The sequence below is a fragment of the Chrysemys picta genome, chromosome 9, assembly GCF_011386835.1.
Source record: "Chrysemys picta bellii isolate R12L10 chromosome 9, ASM1138683v2, whole genome shotgun sequence".
Lineage (NCBI taxonomy): Eukaryota > Metazoa > Chordata > Testudines > Emydidae > Chrysemys > Chrysemys picta.
The window spans coordinates 4,203,027-4,227,764 of NC_088799.1; the positions used below are offsets into that span (position 1 = coordinate 4,203,027).

General features: G+C 47.6%; 1 protein-coding gene across 19 annotated transcripts in view; it reads right to left on the reverse strand.

The window, feature by feature from the left end:
* The window catches only part of LPP (LIM domain containing preferred translocation partner in lipoma), a 438,751-nt gene that overhangs the window by 197,301 nt on the left and 216,712 nt on the right, over positions 1 to 24,738 (reverse strand). For all 19 annotated transcript variants that reach the window (XR_010590535.1, XM_065557534.1, XM_065557541.1 and 16 more), the window contains one exon: positions 802 to 924. Coding sequence is in view for 18 of the 19 variants with exons in the window: in XM_065557534.1 (XP_065413606.1) it covers positions 802 to 924 (123 nt within the window). In the remaining variant the exon portion in view is untranslated. The remainder of the gene's footprint in view (positions 1 to 801; positions 925 to 24,738) is intronic.

The following is a 24,738-nucleotide window of genomic DNA, read 5'->3' on the forward strand; positions in this document are numbered from 1 at the left end:
CTCTCCATATATATATATTGTATACACTCAGTTGCATAAACATGTGTAGAAACACATCTATACATAATACATGATGGCGACGGTAAGTAGAGAGAGTAAAAGAGATGTCCAACTAGATGGATGACTATTGAGTTTGGGATGTCTTTGGATGCCACATCAACAATCCCCTTGAAATGCCATTACTGTGTCATTTTTCAGGTGCTAAAAAAATCGTGTAACATGCACAGATCTGCTTCCTGGGTGTCCCCAGAATCATAGGGACACAAATCAGCCCTGCAGCCCAGATCTAGACATGGAGGAGGACGCAAGGTTCCATTCTGTATTACTGCTTTATCAAACACACTGACAGCTGTGCTATGATCCAAGCATGAAGATGGTAGATTTGCCGTTGATTAGACAACAAAGCGAAAAGAACACAGCTTGATATTCAGACAGCAGGGTCAGGCTGCCAGGAGCGACGGATAAAACGTGCTTTGGAGCAGGTTTTTAATTCAGTGGCTATTGTTGAAAGGAAGTCGTGGGACGCAGGATGCCATTTTTATGGTGGCACCTCTGGCCAGCTCCACACAGACACGTAAACACGCCTGCTCAGTTGCACTGTAGGGCCTGAAGAGGTCCCCCTTCCAGAGCCACTGCTCCTGTTGTCCCTTTGGCAGGTACATCTGGATGCTATAAAGACACAAACTGGCCTGGGTATTCCCAGTGAATACACACTGGTTTGCAAGTTGACTCCAAAAGTCCCGAATTCTCACTCAAAGTTTACACAGTTCGATAGGCATAAAAAGGGGCTCAAACACTAACCTGTTGAGTCCGGGGCTTGTATGGGGAGCTGCTTTCCAAGTCAGCCAGGATGCTGGTCAAGGAATCGATTTCTGCATCTAAACTGGATCGTCTTTCTTCAAGCGTCTTCTCACCGGGATTTACCTAGCCGAGGAAGGAACAAGATTTCAAACTCTTTCGATGGCTCAATCCGGCACGCAGTTTCTGATTTTCATCACATGGAGATACTCTCACCCCCTGGCAACAAATCCAGAGCCCCAGGTGACACATGGATAAACATGCCGACATATTACAGGTCTGCCGCAGCTTAGGCGCATTTAACATGCGCGATTTCAGCTTTACGCAGTCGGCAAAAACAAACAAAAAAAAACAACAACAAAGAGAAAAATAACAATTTTAATACTGTACCTGTAGTGCGGGCGATTCCGCCCGCCATTGAACTCAATGTCATTTTGACTATAGGTGATTTTCGCTTTACGCGCTGACCGCGGAACGGAACCCCAGCGTAAGATGAGACAGACCTGTATAGCTCGCTACCGTAATCAGACTGGACATAGGAGAGGGGGAGCGGACGATGGGGGGGGGGGGAACAACTGAGTTGCAAAAGGATTGAGTCTAGTTTTTAATCTGTCATTTGCATTTTCCCCTATGGTTTCTGGAAGGTTTATTTAAGGCTTATGAAATTATCTTAGATCAATTTGGAGGGTGCTGCATGAATGAGTAGGCAGCTATACTTTAGCAGCAGGCCTGGTGCGATGGTTTGAGCATGGGCATTCAAAAGAGCATCTGGGACTGTCTTTGCAAGGGAATCGTATCCCCCACCCCTGGAATGGCTGTCATTTAACAGCACCGAACAACACGAAAGCAATGGGTAAGGTCAAGATGGAAGGAAGAACACGGTATCCAATTGATACCACAAAGGGAATTTGGAGGAGACAGAATGCCATTGCCCGGTTTGGAATCTGGACAGGACAATGGTGTTAACAATCCTGCACTGAGGCCCCTGGGATCTATAATGGCCACGAGAGATCAGGATCCCTCTTTTACATCTCACCTGGAAAATGCCACCTCCTATAGCACTTTGGCTTCTGGCGGGCCAGAAGGCGGAGGGTGGCATGGGTGTGGTTGTGTTGAGAAACACGGGACAAATTTGCCTCATTCTAACTTTTAATAGGAGGTAAAATGATTTCCCTTCTAATGCTCTTTGTCATGCCTTGGCCATAGTGTTTTATGATGCCTAACCTTTGCTAAGGTCCTTAGAAAGAACGTGTTCGAACAGCTGCCGGTCTTTAGGAACAGTCTAAATGAGATCGAGTAGTTAGCGAGAACAGGACTGGGAGCCAGCGGCATTGGTACTCTACTTCCATCCTGCCTACTCGCTGGGTGACCCTTCACCGTCATCCACCCAGCTGGAAAAGTGGTAAAAAAGCAGGCGCTGCCCCTGATCTGACCAAGCCGAAGTAATAGGCAATGCAGGCAAGCCGACCCGGCCTGATAAATTATTCCACGCCTGTCTGTGAGCGTTTCTGCAGATTCCACATGCCCCTGATCTCGGTCAGCCTGAAGGGAGAACAGCAGTGAGCCTTACTAGCCTGACTTGTTTGTCAGCGAGTGAATTCTTGGTGCACGGCTCCCAGCAGCTGTGACATAAATCCGTCCCCAGCCCTGCCGATCCCTGCTCTGCTCGGATGGAAACTGATTTCCATTTCCTAGCACCCACCACGAGTCCGTATCAGGACCCGAGATGCACTCGCTCTAGAGCCTTCAGCCCAGAGAAGCCGGACTGGAAGCTTGGCTCTCAGTGCACAGTAGCAGTTCCCGGTAGGGAGAGATGGGCAGAGGGCACCAGGGGAGTCTGGTGGGCCATGAGGCATGACCAAGTGCACTGATTGCCCCACAGTCCACCTCGCCACTGAGCCCAGGGCATCTGCTCCCAGCAGGATTCGTAAGTCGCAAGGAAGGAGCAAGAGCAATATTTCCTGTGCGTCTTGTAGGTGTAAAAGGCCCAGTCCTACAAACGGGTTCATACAGAGCAGCCCAGATCACCAGGGTTCCCAGCCTTTGGTTGTTTCAAGCCCCTCTCTCCCTTGCCCCTGCCCCTCACCCAACACAGACGCAGACTCAACTCCTTTATTTTTCCTCTCCATCTTCTCTCTGACTCTCTCCTTCTCCTCTATTTTGTGCTTTCCTCTTCTCTCCATTCCCCACTCGCTGCTGGCGCTTAGAGCACAAGCTGCCACGCTTGGCCCTGGAGAGCCGAGGTGCACAAGCTTTCGACCGCCTGCTGCCAGAGCAACTTGGGCCGGTCGCTGGGTTCCAGAGCCTCAAGTCCTGGGGTGGGCGACCCATCGCCACGGCCGGCTACACTGCAGGAGCAGGGAGAAGATGGGAGTGCCTCTCAAAGTCCTGCCTGCCGCCACCGGAACACATCTGCAAGGGAGGCTAGCTTTGGAGTCATGGGGTGAACTCCTGACCCCATTGAAGTCAAGGGCCAAACCTCTATCCACTTCAACAGGGTCAGGATCTCCCCCATTCTGTTCTCCCCGCCCACACGGCACCTGCCCGTCCACGCAGGGCTAAAATGACAAAGGAAGTGGCAGGAGCCTAAGTCCTGCCCGAGCAGCTTAATGAGCGTTGCAATAAACTCAAACCCCGAGCTGCGCCTAAGGAAGGCTACGTAGGATATCGCTCTGATTTGGGAAATGACATGAGTGAAGGCTACCCTAACCCACACGTGCAAGAGGGCAGAGTCAAGGTTACGCACGCTCAGCCGTGCGCCCTTCCCATCCTCTTAACCCAGCTTCTTGCGTGGAATTGTTCAGCGTGCATCAGAATGACTCCTTCAGGACACCCGTTGCTTTCTCAATTCGAGAGCAGCCAAGAAATCCTCTCCCAGACGCGCAGCGGTATTGGATCGCCCTGCACTAATGACAAACCTGTACCTGCTGCATCATCTCCTAAGTCCTCAGGGCCATTTTAGCAGGGAAAAGTCACTCACAGTCCTTTCCTGGCCGATCTCCATTCAGAAGCGGCCAAAACACTTCGGACAGCTATTCCCGTGCAGCGCACTGCACAGTGATTTCCCTGAGCAGACAACCGGGAGCAAAACAAAATAAGGAAATGGAGCCTACCCTAAAGCACACACAACTGACCCAGAACAATGCTCTGTGTCCCATACACAATAGTATCCGCCGTGTACTGGATACACTAGGACAGCTCTGGATGCATCATTTGTTTCCACGAGTTATTGATGACCTTATGACCCACAAGTGGCAGAGCAGAGCTGGGCCGCGATGGAGGTAGGAAAGGGCATCGCTAACGAGTGGAAACAAACGATGTAACCCAGAGCTGCTTATGCCACACTGGTTTCGCTTTGCGCCTGCAATATCGGAGCACTGTGACAGATCAATGTCGTATCCATCTGCAGTAGCCGGGTCCCGCCAGTGAGGGGACAGAGGAGCAGTGTGTGAAAAGGAAGGGTCCTTAGCTGTAATGCCACTGCACTGGGGGAGAGAGAGCAGAGGAGCTATGAGGGGGAGACAGCAGGAGACGCACACTGTGGGGTCAGACAGGAGGAGGGTACAGAAGCCAGGCAGCTGGGCAGTACTTGTCGGACCAGCCAGGCGCTTTGGGGGTGGCTGTGCAATCTCACGTAAGTGGCACCACATCCAGCTCTTCCACCTGCTCCCACCAGCTCGCATCCTGCCCCACGTCTCTGCAAAGCTCTGCAGTCTCCGGTAAACCACACACACGGACTGGGATGGTAGGAGCAGGAAATGAAGCTAGCTGCCAGGCTGGCAAGTTGGCACTAGGTTTAGACAGAACTACAGCTAAAGAAGGGAGACTCGGAATCCTACAGAGGAGAGATATTTCATATATAATCGTGGTCCAGTTGGTAGGGAACTGAGCTAGGAGTTCAGAGACCTGGAGACTACTCTCAGCTCCGCCACTGACCTGCTATGTGACCTTGGTCAAGTCACTTCCCCTTTCTGTGACTCTCTTTCCCCTCCCACCAATCATCTGCCTTGTCTGTTTAGATTGTCAGCTCCTTGGTGCAGGGACTGTCTCTCATAACAGGGTTCAAAAAAGAACTAGATAAATTCATGGAGGATAGGTCCACCAATGGCTATTAGCCAGGATGGGCAGGGATGGTGTCCCTAACCTCTGTTTGCCAGAAGCTGGGAATGGACGACAGGGGATGGATCACTTGATGATTCCCTGTTCTGTTCATTCCCTCTGGGGCACCTGGCATTGGCCACTGTTGGAAGACAGGATACTGGGCTAGATGGACCTTTGGTCTGACCCAGTAGGGCCGTTCTTATGTTTGTATTGTATGTCTGTACAGCGCTTTGCACGCCTGCTCTTGGCTGGCCTCTGTAGGTGCTACTTCAATGCATACAGTATATACACACACAACATATAGATCAGTTTCCGCAGTCTGTCCTTCCAAAACGTCTCTCCCAATCCCATGCATTTCAATGGGGTTGAAACCTGTGTCCCTAGTTTGCTCCCCCAATCTCTCTATTTTTGGTTTGCAAATGGGACTGGGCTTGTGTGTGTGTGGCACAGAGCCCCCGTGCAGCCAAAGTCCCACATGTCGAAAGCACCGTGTGCCTCGCATGTATACAACACTTCCCCAGGTATGCCCCATAGTCACCACAATTACCTCCTATTTAACTCTGGGGGAAATGCCAACTGGCTGACTTTTTAACACCTATTGTACCTACAAGGAGCAAGCGCAACAGATTTTCACCAGTGATTCAGACTCGACGCAGTCCAGTTTGACGGTTGTGTTGATCTCTTGTGCCACGTTTCTCCAATGACACCACGGCCAGCCATAGGATCCTTTCCACACCATACCCCCTCGCTACTCATCGCACTGGCTATACAGTTCTTCAGCCCTTATTTCCGAGATTACCAAAGCCATCCGCAGTGCGGAGAGACACCACAGCTGCTGCTGAAAACCCACAGAAAGAGGCATCCTCCAAGGCATAAGGAAAATAAAGCACCTGGCAGATTTGCCACTGGGTATTCCCCCCAAACCTAAAGACACAAGCAAAGGTTTTGTTGCAAATCCCCAAATAGACATTAAAATAATTCAGGGAAGGCTGCCCTGCCAAACAGGCATGTGAAGTCAAAAGATGACTCCTGCGTGCGGGGTGGGGATCCAAGAGGCTAGGTTTGATGTGAAATCGCTGTTCCAGGCATCAGGGATGGGTTGGAAAAGCAGCGGTGCCCTTTAAAAATGGCGAGATTGAGCTTTTGAAACAAATCCGAAATGAAGGGAGGTTTCAGCAGATGTGACTGCCGTGATTTCAACAGACGTGGCTGAATCAGGGATCTAATAGAACAGAACTTCCCTGCTGTTCCATCCGGCTGGAGCCAGCCCTGGACTATCCTTTTTAGTCTTGTGATGACAGGAAGGATAAAAGCAAAAAGAAGTTAGGGTTTGATTTCTCTCTCTCTCCCTCTCTCAGGTGAAACAACGTTACCGGATTTATTTTGCTGGGTTTTCTTGGAACAAAAGACACCAATGAGGGGTGAAGAATGGCATTGGCCTAGCTCTGCTCTCATGGAAGTCATGGGTAAAACGCCCATTGACATCAGTGGGAGTAGAGCTCGGCTAATGCTGAGCGCTTTTGAGTCTCTCCCCCTAAATTCTTCCATCTGCCGAACCTGGTTGAAAGTGCCACCAAAGGATGGAAAAGAGGGGCACGGGGCTGGGGGACGGGGCACCGTTCGGCACTGCGCTCCATCCAGTGTCTCTCTGGGCGGTGGGTGGACTTTACCGCTCGCCCCATAAACAGCCCATGAATAATAACAAGAGCACCAGCCAAATAACAGTGCCAGATGCCTCTCTTGGCAAGGCTCCCGTTAGCATCTCTGCCCCCCTGTATGGCCCGTGACATAAATATAACCTCTCAGGAGGCAGAGGGAACAACAGTCAGCGGCGGCGGTAGGGGCTCAGGACTAGAAGCCATGTGCTTCTGAGTTCCAATCCCAGCTCCAGTGCAAACCCACTGTGAGAGCTTGGCTCTCTGTGCCTCAGTTTCCCCCATAAAAATGGAAGTAACAATCCTTTTACGGGCTTCTTGCATTGTGAGGATTAACCAGCTAACCTGCGGTGCCTGAAGATGCCCAGCATGGTAAGTGCTATGTGGTATAGCTGTGGCATACAGACAGGTGAGTGATAGAATCATTTGCTAAGCACGGCTAAGACGGCGCTACTTCTATACCTTCATGAGCAGCCTACAACCTCACCCTGGATGTAGGATGTGTTTGTCGGTGCCTTTCCTCTGACGGCCGGGTTCAGCCGCGTTCTGGATTCACGCCCAATGCCACGGGATGTCTTTGGGTCTTGGTGGCGCAATATACCCCCCTGGTAGTTCACAATACTGATCCATTCAGCAAGCGTCGGGGCACAGAACGCTGCCAGGCAGCCACCTTCTTCCTTATAGGTTTGTGAGTTGATAGACGATGTAGCTAACCAGCTGACTGCAACTGGCAGGCTGCAACCACCATATCAGGGCCACTAGGCTCTTCCTCATCACAGAAGCTTCCCCCACCGAGCCCTAGCCAGAGGCCTAGACCAGAAGCCCCTCACAGGTCACAGAAGCGGCAGAGTGTCGAACATTTACAGGCAAGGTCATTCAGGCAAATTCATGGAAATTCCCTCTTGAATGTCCACCAGTCTGCATCTCTGACGGACAGGCCATAATTCACAGTGTAGGCCATAAAATCCCTAGCATGCACACTATGCTAGAGGCAACAGGGCTGGCACATAGTCTTTCCGACATTTTTTTGAGACAGAAAGAGGGGGGAAAAAAGGCATAGAGTCTTTATTATTCATGATCTGTATCACAGTGGCACCTGTCAGTCTCACCGGAGATCAGGGCCTTCCCATGCTAGGCACTGTTTGTAAGTATAGTAAGAGGCCGTCACGCCCTGAGGAGTTTACAGTCTAAGTTGACAACAGACAAAAAGAGAGGGAAGGGAAAGTGGGCACAGAGAGAGGAAGTGATTTGCACACAAGCAGGTCATTTGGGAACAGAACCCTGGTCTTCCTGAGGCCTCCGCCAGTACTCTGTCAACTAGGCCACCCTGATGTCTCTTTCGTTTTCCATATTCAAATTTCCTGGTCCTGACGGAGCACATTAGAAGAACAGACGTGCCTGTCCATGCTATCAAGCTCCAAATAACCATCCGATGTAATTCCATGGCCAATTAGTGGCCTTGAGCCGAAATCGCTTGCTGTGATGAGGATCGACTCGTGGGCAAGGAGCCATTGCGTTTCCACACCTAGAGATGGTGCCCAGATCCTGTCAAAACTGGCCAGTTAGTTACCTCATGTGTTAAGGAGCTGAGCCACCATGGCAGATGGCAAGGAGAACGGCATGCCAGAGAGCCCCTCACTACTGCATTGCTTTCCAAGGAGCTTCTGGGCCTAACGCTAAGGGACTGGGCCCCTGCGCTGCAAGCAGCCGAGGTGCGGTTTGGTTGTTGCTTCCGAGGTCACCAAAGAAACCTTTGGCTCTGGGGACTCAGGACTGCATATCCAGCAAGGGAGGAGAAAGAAAGCTTCTGCCCTTGAAACGCTCTTCACCGGTAGAGCTCAGCTAAAGGGAATCTGTGCTTTCCACCGTGTTTCCTACTGACCTGCTAGGCCGGGTGCTGAAGGCGGATTATCCAGAGCGTTTGCCATAGAACCGGTACAGAAGCATGTCTACAGAAGACAACAAAACTCGGAATGGCATGCTTGGGGCTGCAAGAGCACCATTATTGGGGGAGAAAACTAGTTTGAGAAGGAGGCTGCGGCGGCAGCTACAAACGATGCAGGAGACGCCTTGCGGCACAATGAGGCTCCGAAAAGTGACTCGACAAATGACAACGCAGAGGGTCTGTATCAGCTCTCGCTCCATGATTCCAGGGCACACTGCTCAGTGTACAAGCGGCACGAAACGATTTCTAACTGCCAGCCCAGCAAACTCCATATGAGAAGCTGGAAATCAAGCCACGGTCTCTCTTATGCCACTTACAGAAGCGGGGCTTGCGTGACAGATGCCCGGAAGAGAACAGTATCTGTCTTGCTCTTCCACCGCTGGGTTGGCTGGGCAGTGTGAACAGGTGCAAACACTGGCATCTGGGCTGGATTAGGGCTCAGATTTCAAGGCTGAACTAGAATTAAGGTTCAATAGTGCTCAAATCTCACTAGATCTAATTTCCACCATAGGACAGCACTTTCAATAGGTTTAGACTAGAGGGCCACGCACTTCACTGCCTCTGGAGGCCTAGCTCAGTGAGAGAGAGCAGCATGTTAAGCTGCTGCCTACGGAGAAAAAGAGAAGCGCTTCCAAGGATCTGACACTGGCCAGAGGATCTGACAGACCCAGCAGCACATTGGGTTTGCCAATACTTCAGGATGCTTGTGTACGCTGTGCTACCAGATGCAAAATCCGCAGTGAGCTGAGAAGTATATTAATAAGCTAAGAAGGTACATCGAGATGTCTGAAAACTAAATGGGATGGTGAGGAATAAAACTAGTTTATTTTTCCATTAAGGCAATTTAATGTTCTCCGGGTGGAATTACAACCGCTCGTCCTTGGGAATTAAATTGAATTAGCAAAACGTTTTTGTTCATCAGCAGAATATACAATAGAAAATGGAATGTGTCACTTTTTCTTTACGTCTTCTGCAGGACGACGCGCCTTTCTATTCATGGGGCGAGACAAAGCTCATCAACCGGCCATAAAACCCTCCTGAACCAGCAAGACTGTTGGTGACTGTAGCTAACTTCACAGGAGCAAGGAATACAACCTTTTCCTTTGCATTAATAAAAATCCCATTAGGGCTCATTATTGATAATTATGGCCACTGTTAAAGTTTCCCATTTCCTTGCCCATTCCCCCCACTAACTTAAAATATGCTCCAGTCTCATCACAAATTAATGTTTAATTAGCCATTAAGTTGAGTTAATGTTCCCTGCACAGTATGTTGCCTGCAGAATAACTGGGAACTAAAACTAGATATGGGCTACTTCAGCATCCACCTCTAATGGGACCCACAACCAAACAGTAACCAATGACCTCCAATATATATAATCACAAAATGCTATAAATCTAGTACAGTAGAACCTCAGAGTTCAGAGCACCAGAGTTACGAACTGACCAGTGAACCATGTACCTCGATTGGAACCGGAAACATGCTATCGGGTAGCAGCAGAGACCAGGGGGAGGAGGGAAGCGCAAACACACAGTTCTGTGTTAAACATAAACTATTAAAAAATGAAGGGAAAGCAGCATTTTTCTTTTGCAAAGTAAAGTTTCAAAGCTGTGTTAAGTCACTGTTCAGCTGTAAACTTTTGAAAGAACCACCATCACGTTTTGTCCAGAGCTACGAACCGATAAGGGTCAAGATAAGAAACTTGTATACAGTATAACTGCTTAACAAGCCTTATTTTAAAAGTCCCTCCAAACAAAATTCTATCAGCAGAGAAGTCACAGTAATTTTCTATAGAGCCAATCACTTACATTATACAGTGACCATGAAAAGCATTTAGGGGTCAGAGTGGACAAGCAACTCAACTTCAGCTCCCAGTGTGATGCTGTTTAAAAAAGAGCTAATGTTACCCTTAGATGTATAAACAAGGTACTAGTTCACAGGAGCAGGGAGTTGATTGGTCTCGATATACAGCGTTGGCAGGACTGACACTAAAGGACAGTCTACAGTTCGAGCATCCACCTTTCAAAAAGGATGCTGGAAATTTGGACAGGGGATTAAAAAAAAGCCACAAAAGTGATTTCACAGCTGGATAAAATGCCTGGCAATGAAAGACTTAAAGAGCTCAATCAGTTTAGCTTATCAAAAAGAAGACTGGGAGGTGACTTAATTACTGTGTCCAAGTACCTTCACAGGGAGAAAATACCAGGTACTAGCATAGCGGTTTTCAACCTTTTTGCGCTGAGCCCCCTCTTTGAGTTACAATTTTTGGTTCCACTCCCCACTCAGACAAAAACAGACACGCGCAAGGCTGGGTGGCCTGCTGAGGTGAGTCAGGGGTGGAGGTGGTGCTCCCTCCCTGAGTCCCACTGCGCGGGGCCACCGTCACTGCTCCCTCCCCCCAAAACAAATTCTTCTGCGCCCCCGTAGGGGGGCACACCCCACAGTTTGAAAACCTCTGTACTGAAGGCATCTTTAATCTAGCAGAGAAAGGCAATGAACGGCTGGAAGCTGGAGCCAGACGAATTCAAATTAAAAACCCGGCACAAATTGTTAAGCGCAAGTTTGATTAACCACTGGAACAAACTACCAAGGAAAGCGGGAGATTCTCCACCTCTTGATGTCTTCAGATTAAGCCTGGATGGCTCCCTGGAAGAAAAGCTTTAGTGAAACAAGTTATTCGGCTCAATACAGAGGTTACTGGGTGAAATTTAAGGGCTCGTGATATACAGGAGGTCAAACAGGATCTAACGCAGGGGTTCTCAACCCTTTTCTTTCCAAGGCCCCCTCCCAAAAATGACATAAAAACCTCCAAGGCCCACTGTCCCACAACAACTGCTTTTCTGCATATAAAAGCCAGGGCCAGCATTAGGGGGTAGCAAGCAACACAATTGCCTGGGGTCCCACACCACAGGGGTCCCCATGAAGCTAAGTTGCTCAGGTTTGGTTTCAGCCCCGAGTGACAGGGCTCGGGGCCCCGGGCTTCAGCCCGATGCAGTGGGGCTTTAGCTTTCTGCCCTGGGCCCCAGCAAGTCTAATGCCGGCAGGGCCGGCTCTAGGATTTTTGCCGCCCCAAGCAGAAACAATTTTGGCCGCCCCCCCCATTTTTTTCTTACCCCATCCCCGGCCCCGCCTCAGCTCCGCCCCTTCCCCAAATCCCCAGCCCTGCCTCCTCCCCCCAGGCTCTCAAGCCTAGGGAGGGAGGGAGGAAGGGGGAGAAGTGGCGCGCGCGCTGCGGCCACTCGGAGTCTCCCCCTCCCTTCCAGGCTCTCAAACCTGGGGGGGGGAGCAGCGGCGCGCGAATCAACTGTTTCGCGCGCTATGGCACGCGAGCAGCAGAAGCGGAGGTGAGCTAGGGCGGCCGGGGCACATTTTTAGGGGCAGCATTCTGGCGCCAGCCATGCCGCCCCTAAAAATATGCCGCCCCAAGCACCAGCTTGTTTTGCTGGTGCCTAGAGCCGGCCCTGAATGCCGGCCCTGCTTGGCAGCCCCCTGAAACCTGCTCACAGCCCCCCAGGGGGCCCTGGACCCCTGGCTGAGAACCACTGATCTAACGAGCCCTTCTGGCTGTAAACTCCATGAATCTATGAAAGTTAGAAACAAAGGCTTGATGGCATTTGTAAGGGCTTGTCTACAAACTAGCTTTTGTACTACTTTAACTGTACAGGTATGGAAACCAAATTTATGAGAATAACCAGTATAAACACCTTTATACCAGTAAAACTGTGTCCGCACCAGGGGATGTTCCACTTTCACTGTATCAGTATAAAATTATAACCCTAACCAACATAATTAAATTGATACAAAAACTATGTGTAGACCTGGCCTAAGTGAACAAAGACAAGGAATAAGCTAGTATAGAAAAAAAACATGGTATGAGAAAAATAATACATCGAGACAGACAGCATATTGGTCACCTTCTTGGACAATTAGCAGCCAGTTAAGAGCACGTGCTTAATTCCAGCCATATTTAGTCTTCAATGAGACTTACGCAGATCCTTAGGGACTTAGGTGAATTGAGGCTTTAGCTCTGAAATCCACCTCTTTTCTGTAACATCATTGTGAAAAGCTGGAGTTGCCCAGATTCTGATTTTTTCCCACGCTTCCCTTCTCTGCACCATTTAATTTTCTCTAGCCTTCAGTTATTTCTTGCTTCCTCTTTTCTGTCCCATGCTCGCCTGTTTGTTGTGACCGTTTAATAAAGAGCTTATTCAAAGGGACACAGTCAAGCAGTATTGATCAAAAATGGAGGTTTTCTTCAAACGAACCATTTTACAAAACCGAATCTGAACAGGAATGTTGTAAAAACTCTTATTGGAACTCAAATGTGTTAGAAACCTACATACAGCAGCTTGGCAGCACTTCAACATGTACTCAACTCTATGCACGTGCTTAAACCCTATTGACTTCACTGTGACTTAAGCACCCACTGAAGAGCTTTCCTGAATAGGTTCTCTGAAAACCGCAGTGTCAAACTGACAAGGAGAAAAGAAAGGGAACTTGACTATTTTCATTGTCCAAGCTGAGTAACACGCAGGAATGAAATGAAAAGCATCACTTGGGGAAAGCAAAATAGATCTTTAAAGCTCTTTCAGTTATAATAGCCATGTTTCTTTTGCAAGCTAAGGAATTTTATTTTTTTAAACAAAGTGCAGAGTTGAGTGGTTTGTTTAGTTTTTGAGTCTGCAAAACACATGGAGATGAAAGAAATATTTAGCCCTTTATTTCTTCGATTCTTACAGTATTCCAACACTGTAGCTGCATGCTCCATGTCAGTTGGTAGGGAAGGATGGAAAGGGTTGGTTGCAATCTCTCTTGGTTTATCCACTTCCTTACAGAACAGAATTTTGCAAGGACCCAAGAGCCTCCCAAACTGGACTCAGGTTTCAGGCAAACACATATGTAGATCATGTAAAAGTTAATGGTTCAGGCTCAGTTTCACTTTGAAATTTTGAGTCTTCTTGCACCTGAAACTCCATGCAAAGCCAACGGTACCACTGAAACCTTGGCGAGGGCTCCCTGAGAACAGACAGGTGGATATTTTGGGTCTGACCCTGTAAACTGGAATTCTGAATGGGACAACGCATCTGGATAGGTTGCGCCTTCTTGCTTCTCACAAAGAGGGCTAGCTCTGGCCTGGTGGCTAAAATTTCAGCACTCCACACCCACTCTCCAACCGGCTACTTCCTTAGCATGTAGCACAATAGCTAGTGCACCTGTCTGGTGTTTCCCGAGCGAAGGGGAGCGGGTTATAGGTCACCCTCTGGGGACAGGACACTCACACGCAGCAGGCTGAGGAGAAAGGGCATTTGCTGGTTCCAGATAACGAGGTATCTCTTCAAGGACGCTGCTGCCATTTTGATCCTCACAGGGAAGCAGAGCTCCTTCTCACGCACCAGGCAGAGAATGGCTGGAGGGCAGAGGCAGGCTGCAGCAGCTATGGGTATGCCAACACCTTCATGATGGAGCAGAGCTTAACTGCCTTTAAGGAGAAACAGACTGTGCGGGGCCTCCCTCAAAAGAACCACCAACCGTCATGCAACTTTAGTCAAAACTCAGGTCTAACACCCTTCTCTGCCACTGTTTCTGCCACTGACTCTCTGTGCGGCCTCAGGGAAATCACTTCATCTCCGTGCCTCAGTTTCCCCACCTGTAAATCAGGGCCATTAATATTTCCCCCATCAGACAAGAGTGATATGCCATCTCCTAAAATTTTCCCCAAAATCCTTTTTTTTTTATTTTTTGGATGGAGAATGGCTTTCCCAGGAAACACAAATGTGAAAATAAGGTTGAACTTCTTGCCTTTTTCAACTGAAACTTGAAATTTTTTTCAAAAGAAAATGTTTGACGAAAATGAAAACTTTGGTTTTGTCCGAATTTTTCTTGGAGGGAAAAAGATCATTTCCCAAAAAGGTCCAAGAGATGTCCCAACTGAGCCTATTCTACAGTACAGAAAATGGCTGACTCATTAAGAATGGGAGTTGCTTTAGAGACGTGTGCTCCATCCCCTTTTCCTGGTTTTCTTTGCCAACTCTACCTTCCTGTGTCTCAGACATCCCAGAGGATCAGAGCTGAAGTATTTATGCCCAGTGGGGCTGAGGCTTTGAAAAAGGGAGAAGGATGTGATTTGGATGAACCACCATTTTCACTCCAAAAACTCTGGTTGTTTTTTGGTTTAAACCTTAACAGACCTAAGGTTCATGAAAACAACTGGCATGAGAAAGAGAGCATCAAAACGGATCAATAAACAACCAGCACAGTCTATACACTCTCTGTATAATGCTGCTAACAAATATGGCTTAGATGTTCAAGATGCACAGAACTCCCCACACCTGGGTCCGTCCCTAGACAGCTTGTGGGAATATATTTAGGTACTGAATAATTGCAGATAAAACAACATGCCTGGTTATTTTTCAGTGGGAAATCATGTCCATAACTTGCTTTCACAATTATTCCCCTAGGATGGGTACTTATCTACACTAGACCTCAAGGAAATGTTCCTAACTTATGTTTCTGCTTAGAGCCAACATTCCCATAGGAACCAACAGGCATTCCCTTTCGTAAGCTAGCTCCGTGTAAGTTTCTAGAAGGCCACTCGCCACTCTGGCAACATTATCTGACACTGAATGGGGCTGGGGGCCTTCAGACCTCCCCTTAACAGGAAAGTGGAGGGTGGTTTAGACCCCAATCACATATGAGCAGGTCACAATTCGAAGGGGAAAAGCAGAAGTATATTGTAAGATAGGAGCAAGGGGCATTGGCAGAGCCGTGCATAGGCAGCCCGGCTTTGGAACAGGTTAGGCTCAAGAGACATTAGCGAAGTTGTAATGGGGGGAGGGGGTGTGTGGATGGGGAGAACCAGGACGGGAACAGAATGCGGGGAGGTGAGGATTGTGGGGCAAGGGCACATCTGTGTGGAGGAAGCTTCCAGGGAACCTGCCTACACTAAACCTCATTTTCTTGAGCGTAGTTTGTAGTTTAAGTTGCTACAGCAAGGCACAAACCTCTCTCTTTTACCCCTCCAATATATATATATTTTAAAACGGTTACATAACCTTTTTCCAGCCAGACTCATTCCTACCTGCTCCCCTGTGCATTAGAGATTACCGGCTTGCTGCATTTTCATCAGCAAAACAAAAACAGAAAAATACTATTATGGGAAATGGCTCTGCTAAGATGGAACTTAATAGCAGTACGACTTTTAAAGTACCGCCTATCCCGCTCTCCTAGGAAGAATCCCTTCCAATCTCACTCTAAAATGACATTTTCCCAGTGGTAATTTCACAAGCACTCAGGATTGCTCTGTCACTGTGCAGCATGTTCCTTGCAAAGGCAACATTTTCCGACAACAAAGCTGCCTGTCGTGGAGAGCAGAGCACAAAGCTTTGTTTTTCTTCATATGATGGGAACGAAGAGGGAGAGAAAGGAATGTTGCTTTAGCCCTGGGAGTTTTGGGCACTGGGTGTTTCTTGGCATGCAGCGTAGTTACCACTGCACCAGTGCAAAATGTTCTCCCACAAAAGGGCTGACATTTATTAAAAAAAAAAAAAAAAGTTAGTCTACTTCGCCCGGGGCTACTTGATGTAAAACTTAAATCAGACAACAGACCAGCCTCCAAAATCAGTACCTCACTATTCCACTGTGCACTGTACTTGTCTGACTAAAACTGATTCATGATCACAGAATACAGCCAGGCTTAAAGCATCAAATAGAAACGCTGGTCCCTCTCTTTCCAAATTCAGGCTGTCTGTAACGCTCCACCTCCCCTGGCTTTATTGAAAGTTTCATCCTTTTAAACTTCATCTTCACCCATGAAGGCAGGTCAACGTCTTAGGGAGGGCACTCAGCTTCAGCTGAGCTTTTAGACATACCCTTCTGTGCTGTGGCCGGTGGACCGTTCAGTGGAGTCTCAGATGCTGCTTTGGCGTTCCCTAGTGCAGTGGTTCTCAAACTGGGGCCGCCGCTTGTTCAGGGAAAGCCCCTGGCCGGCCAGGCCGGTTTGTTTACCTGCTGCGTCCGCAGGTTCGGCCGATCGCGGCTCCCACTGGCTGCAGTTTGCCGCTCCAGGCCAATGGGGGCTGTAGGAAGCGGCGCGGGCCGAGGGATGTACTGGCCGCCGTTTCCTGCCACCAGGGGCTTTCCCTGAACAAGCGGCGGCCCTAGTTTGAGAACCACTGGACTAGTGCAATGTGGACTTCACAGCCCAGGACACTAGCGGAAGAGCCAGTCTGTTAAGTTCACCGCCGTGAATGGCACTTCAAATTGGGATCAGGAGAATGTTATTTTACTCTGATCTCATTTGCTCCCTTTCCTGGGTGGGGCAGCACCCCAGTGGCAGAATGGCCACTTCTTCAAACCCCCTTTTCCTCTGCCTAAATATTCCAAGCCTGGGCATCATAACTCTCCTACTCCCTTACACCGTCTGTAGGCCAGTGTTGGGTCTATACTAGGTGTTACATTCTGTACCTCAAAACAGTACCCTGGAACCCCCATATTCAACACTGTCATATAATTATGATATACTCTGTACAAAGTATGCCTTGTGAGCTACCATTTAAAAAGTCTTGATCTGTTGAACATTAATATCCTGTTGGATTGTATGTCCTGTCATTGTATGGGAAGTTATGAAGTTTTGCTATGTGTGTGTTACTGAAATATGTTGGCGGTTGGGAACACCCACAACCAGCCCTTCAGATACAACAATGGAGCAGGCAGACACGCTGATGGCCCACTGAAGGGAATCCACACTCTCAAGGACCATCCCAGGATCTGTATACAGTGGAGACGTCTCAGAGATAGCAGGGAGACAATGGAGACTGCTTGACTCACATCATAGCAAAGGGTCTTTCCAGCAAGCTGGAAGAAACTATCAAAGAGGGGAAGTGACATTATCAATTGGCCTCACTTTCCCCCCACAACTCAACACCTGGAAACACATCTGGAGGACAAAGACTAACAAGGGGAAGGTGGTCCCAGGCTGGAGATGAGTTCCAGCCTGTGTACTGAAGATCTGTGACCAGCTTGTACTCTCAGGGTGAGACACTGCTTGAGTCAAATCCTATTTAGTTGATAGAACTTAGACTGCAAACTTATTTTATCTCTTAGGTAACCAACTTTGATCTCTACGCTCACTACTTATAATCATTTAAAATCGATCTTTGTGCAGTTAATAAATCTGTTTTATATTTTACCTAAAACAGTGTGATTTGATTGAAGTGCTTGGGAAATCGGCTCAGGGTACAAAGGCTGGTGAACATTCACTTCCCTTTGTAGATGTGCTGAACTTAATGAACTTACACTGCTCAGGCTTCTGACCAGGGCAGGCCGGTACAGCCCTGGGGTGCAAGGCTGGGGAGCTGGGGGGAATTGGCTGGAGCCTCTGTGTTGTTGGTTCATGGCTGGGAGAAGTATTCATGTAACTCAATTGAGTGTGTCCCTGTCTGTGTAAGTGAAGCACCTGCCAGAAGTTTGTGGCTTAGCAGCAACATCACAGTGTGAGAGGGAGCCCAGGTTGGTGGGACACAATCCAGGCTGCACCCTGGAAGACCTGTCACACTAGTAGTCAAACTTTGTCAGCTTTCTGTCTGGTCTTCCTATTATTCTTTATCATCTGTATCCCAGTCTCTCTCAGCATGCTCCGTATAAGGCACAATCCCCTCGCCAAATAATTCAGTCTGTGCAGCACCTTGCACATTTCGGATACTACTATAATAGAAGTAACACAAATAATAGATAAACAACAATATAATTTGAAAATGGTTCATTGGCTATATCTAGGCTTGGAAGAAATCAATTTTTTTTGTAAATCGGTAAATATGTGTAAACATTGATTTCACCATAAACACCCAAACGGGCAAAAAAATATTTCCATTGCTAATAATCGAAATCTGCAGAACTTGCTTGAGCACCTAGAGACCCTTACATAATTGTCCGACGCTCCCACAACTTCATGCCACTGAAAATGTAAATCGATAAAATAAGTAAAAATGCTTAAAATTAAACGCAGATATTATCTGTTAAAATTGTAAAAAATAAAAAATGAATTCTGCCAAGCCTATTTCCAGTTGTGCTTCCCTTGTACCCCTTGCCCACGGTGCTTTGATATGAATATAACACAGCAAGATATTAATATCCAAGCAGAGAGATTAGATGCAAAACTAACTTATGCTATACTATTAAAATGTTTCCGGTTTCAGTAAAATTGGCTGCTTATAATCAACATTGTTGTCTATTCGGAAGACAGTAAAGGCTAAAAATTTAAATAAATGAGAACAGAGGGTTATAGAAGATTTAAAATAGACTGTGGTTTGTCATTGTGAAACAACACATGTGCTTGCTTATAAGATGAACTGCATCAAGGTCTGATTGGAAGAAATACTCAACACAACCTGCCCCTCTTCCCCACCCCCCACTTCTATTACTGGACTTACTGATCATACTACTCACATGATGGGAAAAAACAGCAGGGATAAAATATGTCTATTCCCCAGCTATCTGTATATTTCTGGTCTATTTTATATACCCACATATCATATAGTCTCATACATGCTTCATAAACACTCGTGCATTATGTGTATTTACACACATATATTTGTTCATACAAAGCATACGTGAGCATTTAGACACATCGATAACATTTATTTTGTTTGATTTTAACAAAGACCACAACAGAACCCTTTTTTTAGGGACATGAACAGCATTCTGATAAAATAAGGTTTGGGTATAAGAGGGTTTAAGTTAGCGGGTACATGGTTTAATTTCACATACAAGGAAGTTTCTTATCCCCGGGATTTGGACAAACGGGCTTCGGCTTTACACTTCAGGCTCTAGAAGCTGCAGAAGGACGCCCTCAAACATGCACAGCCCGGAGTGCTGCTTACAGAGAATCAGCCAGAGTCTCCGTTCATTTCCAGCTACAATGAAGCCTGGCCATTAGCTAATGCCCCAAATTCTTACAGCCATTCCTCGGTATCGCACACCTGAGCCCAACCCGCCCCCCAACTCAGGCCAGCGGTTGTTAAAACCTAGCAGCAGAGGAAGGCTGAACATATCTTTCCCCCCTCCTAGGCCTGCTCCACCTCTCAGGAATGCTGAAAGGAATGCAATTTATTCTTTTTTAAAGGCACGTAGCAGCTGGGATTCTCACTAAAGAACAGAGTGGAGCCAGAAGCAGCACCCTCTCCTGGCAAAAATGCCGCTTGTTTCAAAGGTTTGTCTCTATATGCACTAACAAACAAACAAAAAAAGCTGTCCTGGTTAGCTGGACCCTGGCTTAGCAGATGAGTCACAGCAGCGAAGAGACAACACCGCTAACATTCACTGTGAGGAAGCCAGCGAAATGCCTAGCAACCTCTATTTCAAGGGATGAGCCGCTCGCTGCTTGCAAATGAATCCACTGACACTGGCGAGAGCGGGCCTGTGTTTGTGTCTGTCTCTCTCACGCGCTGGGAGAGGGAGTGCGAGGAGCGGGCCTCTTCTAAGCAGTTTCCTGGAGGAAGGACGCTTTGGAGCAGCACGTTTTCCGATGTACAAAATGCCAAAGCAAGCCACCAGCAAAGCAGAATGCCCCTTCCCCTCCCCGAGCCAGGCAGCCTGTCCATCCTCTGCTGACAACAGGTATGCCACAGAGGAATTATAAAATGGCAGGGGCAAAGCCTCTTCCTGCACTGAACATCCCAGTGTCTACCGTGCGGGTATATCGGCACCGTGTGGGGATATCGGCACCTGCTATAGTTAAGGCTGCAGAAGTGTTTCCATTCTAACCTCCATTTTTAGTCACTTCTCGGAACCCCAAAACCCTCTCTTCCCACTCTCTTCGCCCAGCCAGCAAAGAGACACGTGGTACGTCTACATTGCAATTGGACTGGCTAGCCCGGGCCAGCTGACTTGGGCTTGCAGGGCTTGGGGTAAGGGACTTTTTAATCGTGGGGTAGACATTTGGGCTCAGCTGCAGCCCAAGCTCCGGGACCCTCCCACCTTGCAGGGTCCTATACTCCATCCCGCGTGCGAATGTCTATACTGCAATTCAACAGCCCTTTAGCTCAAGTCAGCTGGCCTGGGCCAGTCATGGGTTTTTAACTGCAGTGTAGACATACCCTCACAGGCTCTAAATGTTATTACTGTTCCTAACTTATTCATATTCATTATAGGGAGACAATGTGCTTAAGTGATAGAGCACTGGACTGGGACTCAGGTGACCTGGCTCTGCCCCTGGACCCAGATGACCTTGAACAAGTCACTTCATCACTCTTTAGGCCTCAGTTTCCTCGTCTGTAAAATAGGGATAATGACACTCTCCTCCTTTATAAAGTGCTCTGAGATCTGCTAGTGAAAAGTACTACCGTATGTAAGACATAGATATTATTATTACTTGTATCACAGTTCTGCCTAGAGGCCTCAGTGAAGATCAGGTCCATACTATGCTAGGAGCTGTACACACATGTAGTAAGAGACAGTCCCTGCCCCAAAGAGCTTATAACCCAGTCAGGACAAAGGAGCAAGGGAGGGAAACCCTTTGCAGGTCTGCAGTTCAGGTAACTTGTCTGCTCAGACTAAGTTCTCCAAAAGCCCCTGCTGTGTGTGTCTCTGACAAACAATGCAACCAGCATTTCCAGTGGCTCGTCCTGATTTCTGAGCTCCCCACTTTGTTCTAACCGGTTTGGGGCATGGAGGAGCTAATGGAAGGTCTATCAAAACTCTCCCATGCAAAACCGAACGCAATTCAACCTCTTACCTTCTTTACAAAGGTGCATGGAGGCTCTTTAATAAATCTATGCGCCCTTTTTAGGGTAACTAAGGCAGAATAGGGACACGACAGTCTCACTTGCCAAAGTTTTCAGCTGAGTCTTTGAAATGCTGGCCGAGGACGCCAGGCTAACCCTTCGTCTTTTAAGAAGCGTCATGGGATCTCTACTGCCCAAGCAGAACAGACAGGGCTCATCCAAACCCACCCACCACTCATCCAAACACTTGGACACTAAACCGAATCGTACCCCAGAACAGAGGGCTGAGTTGATTCTTTCAGGATTTGAACCTGTCGTTCAAAGAGCTCTAGGCATTTCAAACCATTCAAGTTGTCTTCTTGAGTGGTACAAGCACCAAGCGGAGGAAGGCCAAGGAGAAGAACAAGATGCCAGCACAGAGCCCTGTGCGGCAGTGAACTCGCCATAACGGGGTTTATCTACGAGACATCAGTGGTGCAGAGCCCGTGCTGTTCCCCAGCCCAAGTGTGAATTTCACCCACAGAGTGTGAGTGGCAAAGGTGGGAAAAAGCATTTAGGTTCCCCAGGTCCCTGGGCAATGCTCTAACCGCTAGATCATACTACCCAACAATGAAGGTAAACGCCACGTGACTGCTATTAGCTGTGGTCTATCTGCATCACAGCAATATATCTGAGGCAATGCTAGAGAGAATTGTTGACAGATTCTCATTTTTTTCCCCTATGCTGTTTATAATTTCTTCTTAGAAACCCGAAAACAAAATCTCTCTCTCTCTCCCCCAATCTGTCGATTTCTCTTTGGCAAACGTCGACTGCATTTTTCTTCCCATCTGGGTTTTTTCTTACTTTTCGGATTGTTGTTTGTTTTTATATTTTTAATTGAGAACAAACCAATGTGGCAATAGCCTCTTTGTTTTTCTCCTTATTTGCCAAACATACCATCAGCCATGCCCTCACCACCTTTCTGGGAACAGGGTTTCCCACTGAATTTCAATTAAGAGGATCTTTCAAGCGGACTTCATTTTCCTGTCCTTTTCCCCTTCCCCTACCTTGTTTAAAAACATTTAATATATACGTAAAGAGGACTTAAACTCCCCTCCCTCTACAGTGCTGTGAATCCAAACATGGCAGCACTGGGGTGTTACTGCAAGTAAATTAGAGTGTGAAACTAAGTGCTTAGGTTTCACTGTCCAAGTTGAGCACCAACTTTGCCTCAGTTTTCCCATCTGTAAAATGGGAATAATGATACTGACCTCCTTTGTGAAGCTGCTTTGAGATCAAGGGATGGAAAGCATCATAAAAGAGCTAGGTGTTACTATTATAATTGATACTCCATAGGTTATAAATGACAGATGTCTGGCCCAGATCATGAGAACAAGGCGTGTGGGTCTGAAGATAAGAGTGAATCTGATAGAAATCGTTCCATTGAACTCAGCTATGCCATCTTCTCAGGCCTCTTGGGGAGCATCATTAGACCTGTCCACAGATAGATGTACTACAACCTAGCTAGATTCCCGGCAAAGAAGAATTCTTTAGCCTAAAAATCAGAGTTTGTCATCAGTGACCTTGTACAGTTTGAGGCAGGCCAGGCTAGAGGCCTGGAGTTCTGTCACTTGCTTTACCTTGACCATCACTCTAACATCCCCTCTTCTCAGAGAGGTAAGAGACAGAACAACATTTGCCAGGGAATCACCTAATTCCCCAAAGCTAGGACCACCCATGCTGCCAGTTTCCCTGATAATCCTGGCATTTAAAGGCACTGAAGCCATGGTCCTCGCTCAAGAATGTTAACCTGCTGCCAGCCAGACGCTGGCCAGGGTCTGTACACCCTACTGCAAGACCATATTCTATCTCTGCGCTTAGAAAGGCAAAACTTTAGCACTTGAATGTCTCACAGTAATTAACGTATTTATCCTCACAAGACCTCTCTGCTACTATCCCCATTTGACAGACAGGGAACTGGGCCACAGGGTAGATCGAGAGATGTGTCCAAGGTCATGTGGCAAGTCTGTGGCAGGGCTAGGACTTTAAGTCAAGTCTCTCGAGTCTCAGCTCAGGGTTTTATGTAGCAGTCCATCCGAGGATCCATCAGGACCTTGTCCAGTGGGCAAAGGAAATCCACAAGGAAAGGTGTAACGTGTTTCACTGCACACTGCAGACTCCCTGAACCAGATCTAGTTCCCATTCAAGTCAAGGGGAAGGGGCCTGGTGACTTCAGCAAGAGTTGGATCAAGCCCCGTGTCCCTTTAATAGCCTAGCATGTTGTGGGTCAAATATTCTCCCACTCGGGAAGCAAGCAGCTTCAGCTGACTTGGTTTTAAAGGATCTCATAAGAACAGCCATACTGGGTCAGACCAAAGGTCCATTTAGCCCAGTATCCTGTCTACTGACAGTGGCCAATGCCAAGTGGCCCAGAGGGAATGAACAGAACAGGTCAGCATCAAGTGATCCATCCCGTCGCCCATTCCCAGCTTCTGGCAAACAGAAGCTAGGGACACCATCCCTGCCCATCCTGCTTAATAGCCTTTAAGGGACCTATCCTCCATGAACTTGTCTAGATCCTTTTTGAACCCTGTGATAGTCTTGGCCTTCACATCCTCTGGCAAAGAGTTCCACAGGTGGACTGTGCGTTGTGTGATGAAATACTTCGTTTTGTTTGTTTTAAACCAACTGCCTATTAATTTCATTTGGTCACCCCTAGTTCATATGTTATCACAAGGAGTAAATAATATTTCCTTATTTACTTTCTCCACACCACAAATGATTTTAGACTTCTATCGTATCCGCCCTTAGTTGTCTCTTTTCCAAGCTGAAAAGTCCCAGTCTTATTAATCGCTCCTCGTACAGCAGCCGTTCCAAACCCCTAATAATTTTTGTTGCCCTTTTCTGAACCTTTTCCAATTCCAACGTATCTTTGTTGAGATAGGGTGACCACATTTGCATGCAGTATTCAAGATGTGGGCGTACCATGGATTTATATAGAGGCAATATGATATTTTCTGTCTTATTATCTACTGTAACCCTTTCTTAATGATTCCCAACATTAAATAAGAACATAAGAACGGCCATACTGGGTCAGACCAAAGGTCCATCTAGCCCAGTATCCTGTCTACCGACAGTGGCCAATGCCAGGTGCCCCAGAGGGAGTGGACCAACAGGCAATGATCAAGTGATCTCTCTCCTGCCATCCATCTCCATCCTCTGACAAACAGAGGCTAGGGACACCATTCCTTACCCGTCCTGGCTAATAGCCATTAATGGACTTAACCACCATGAATTTATCCAGTTCTCGTTTAAACGCTGTTATAGTCCTAGCCTTCACAACCTCCTCAGGTAAGGAGTTCCACAGGTTGACTGTGCGCTGCGTGAAGAAGAACTTCCTTGTATTTGTTTTAAACCTGCTGCCTATTAATTTCATTTGGTGACCCCCAGTTCTTGTATTATGGGAATAAGTAAATAACTTTTCCTTATCCACTTTCTCCACATCACTCATGATTTTATAGACCTCTATCATATCCCCCCT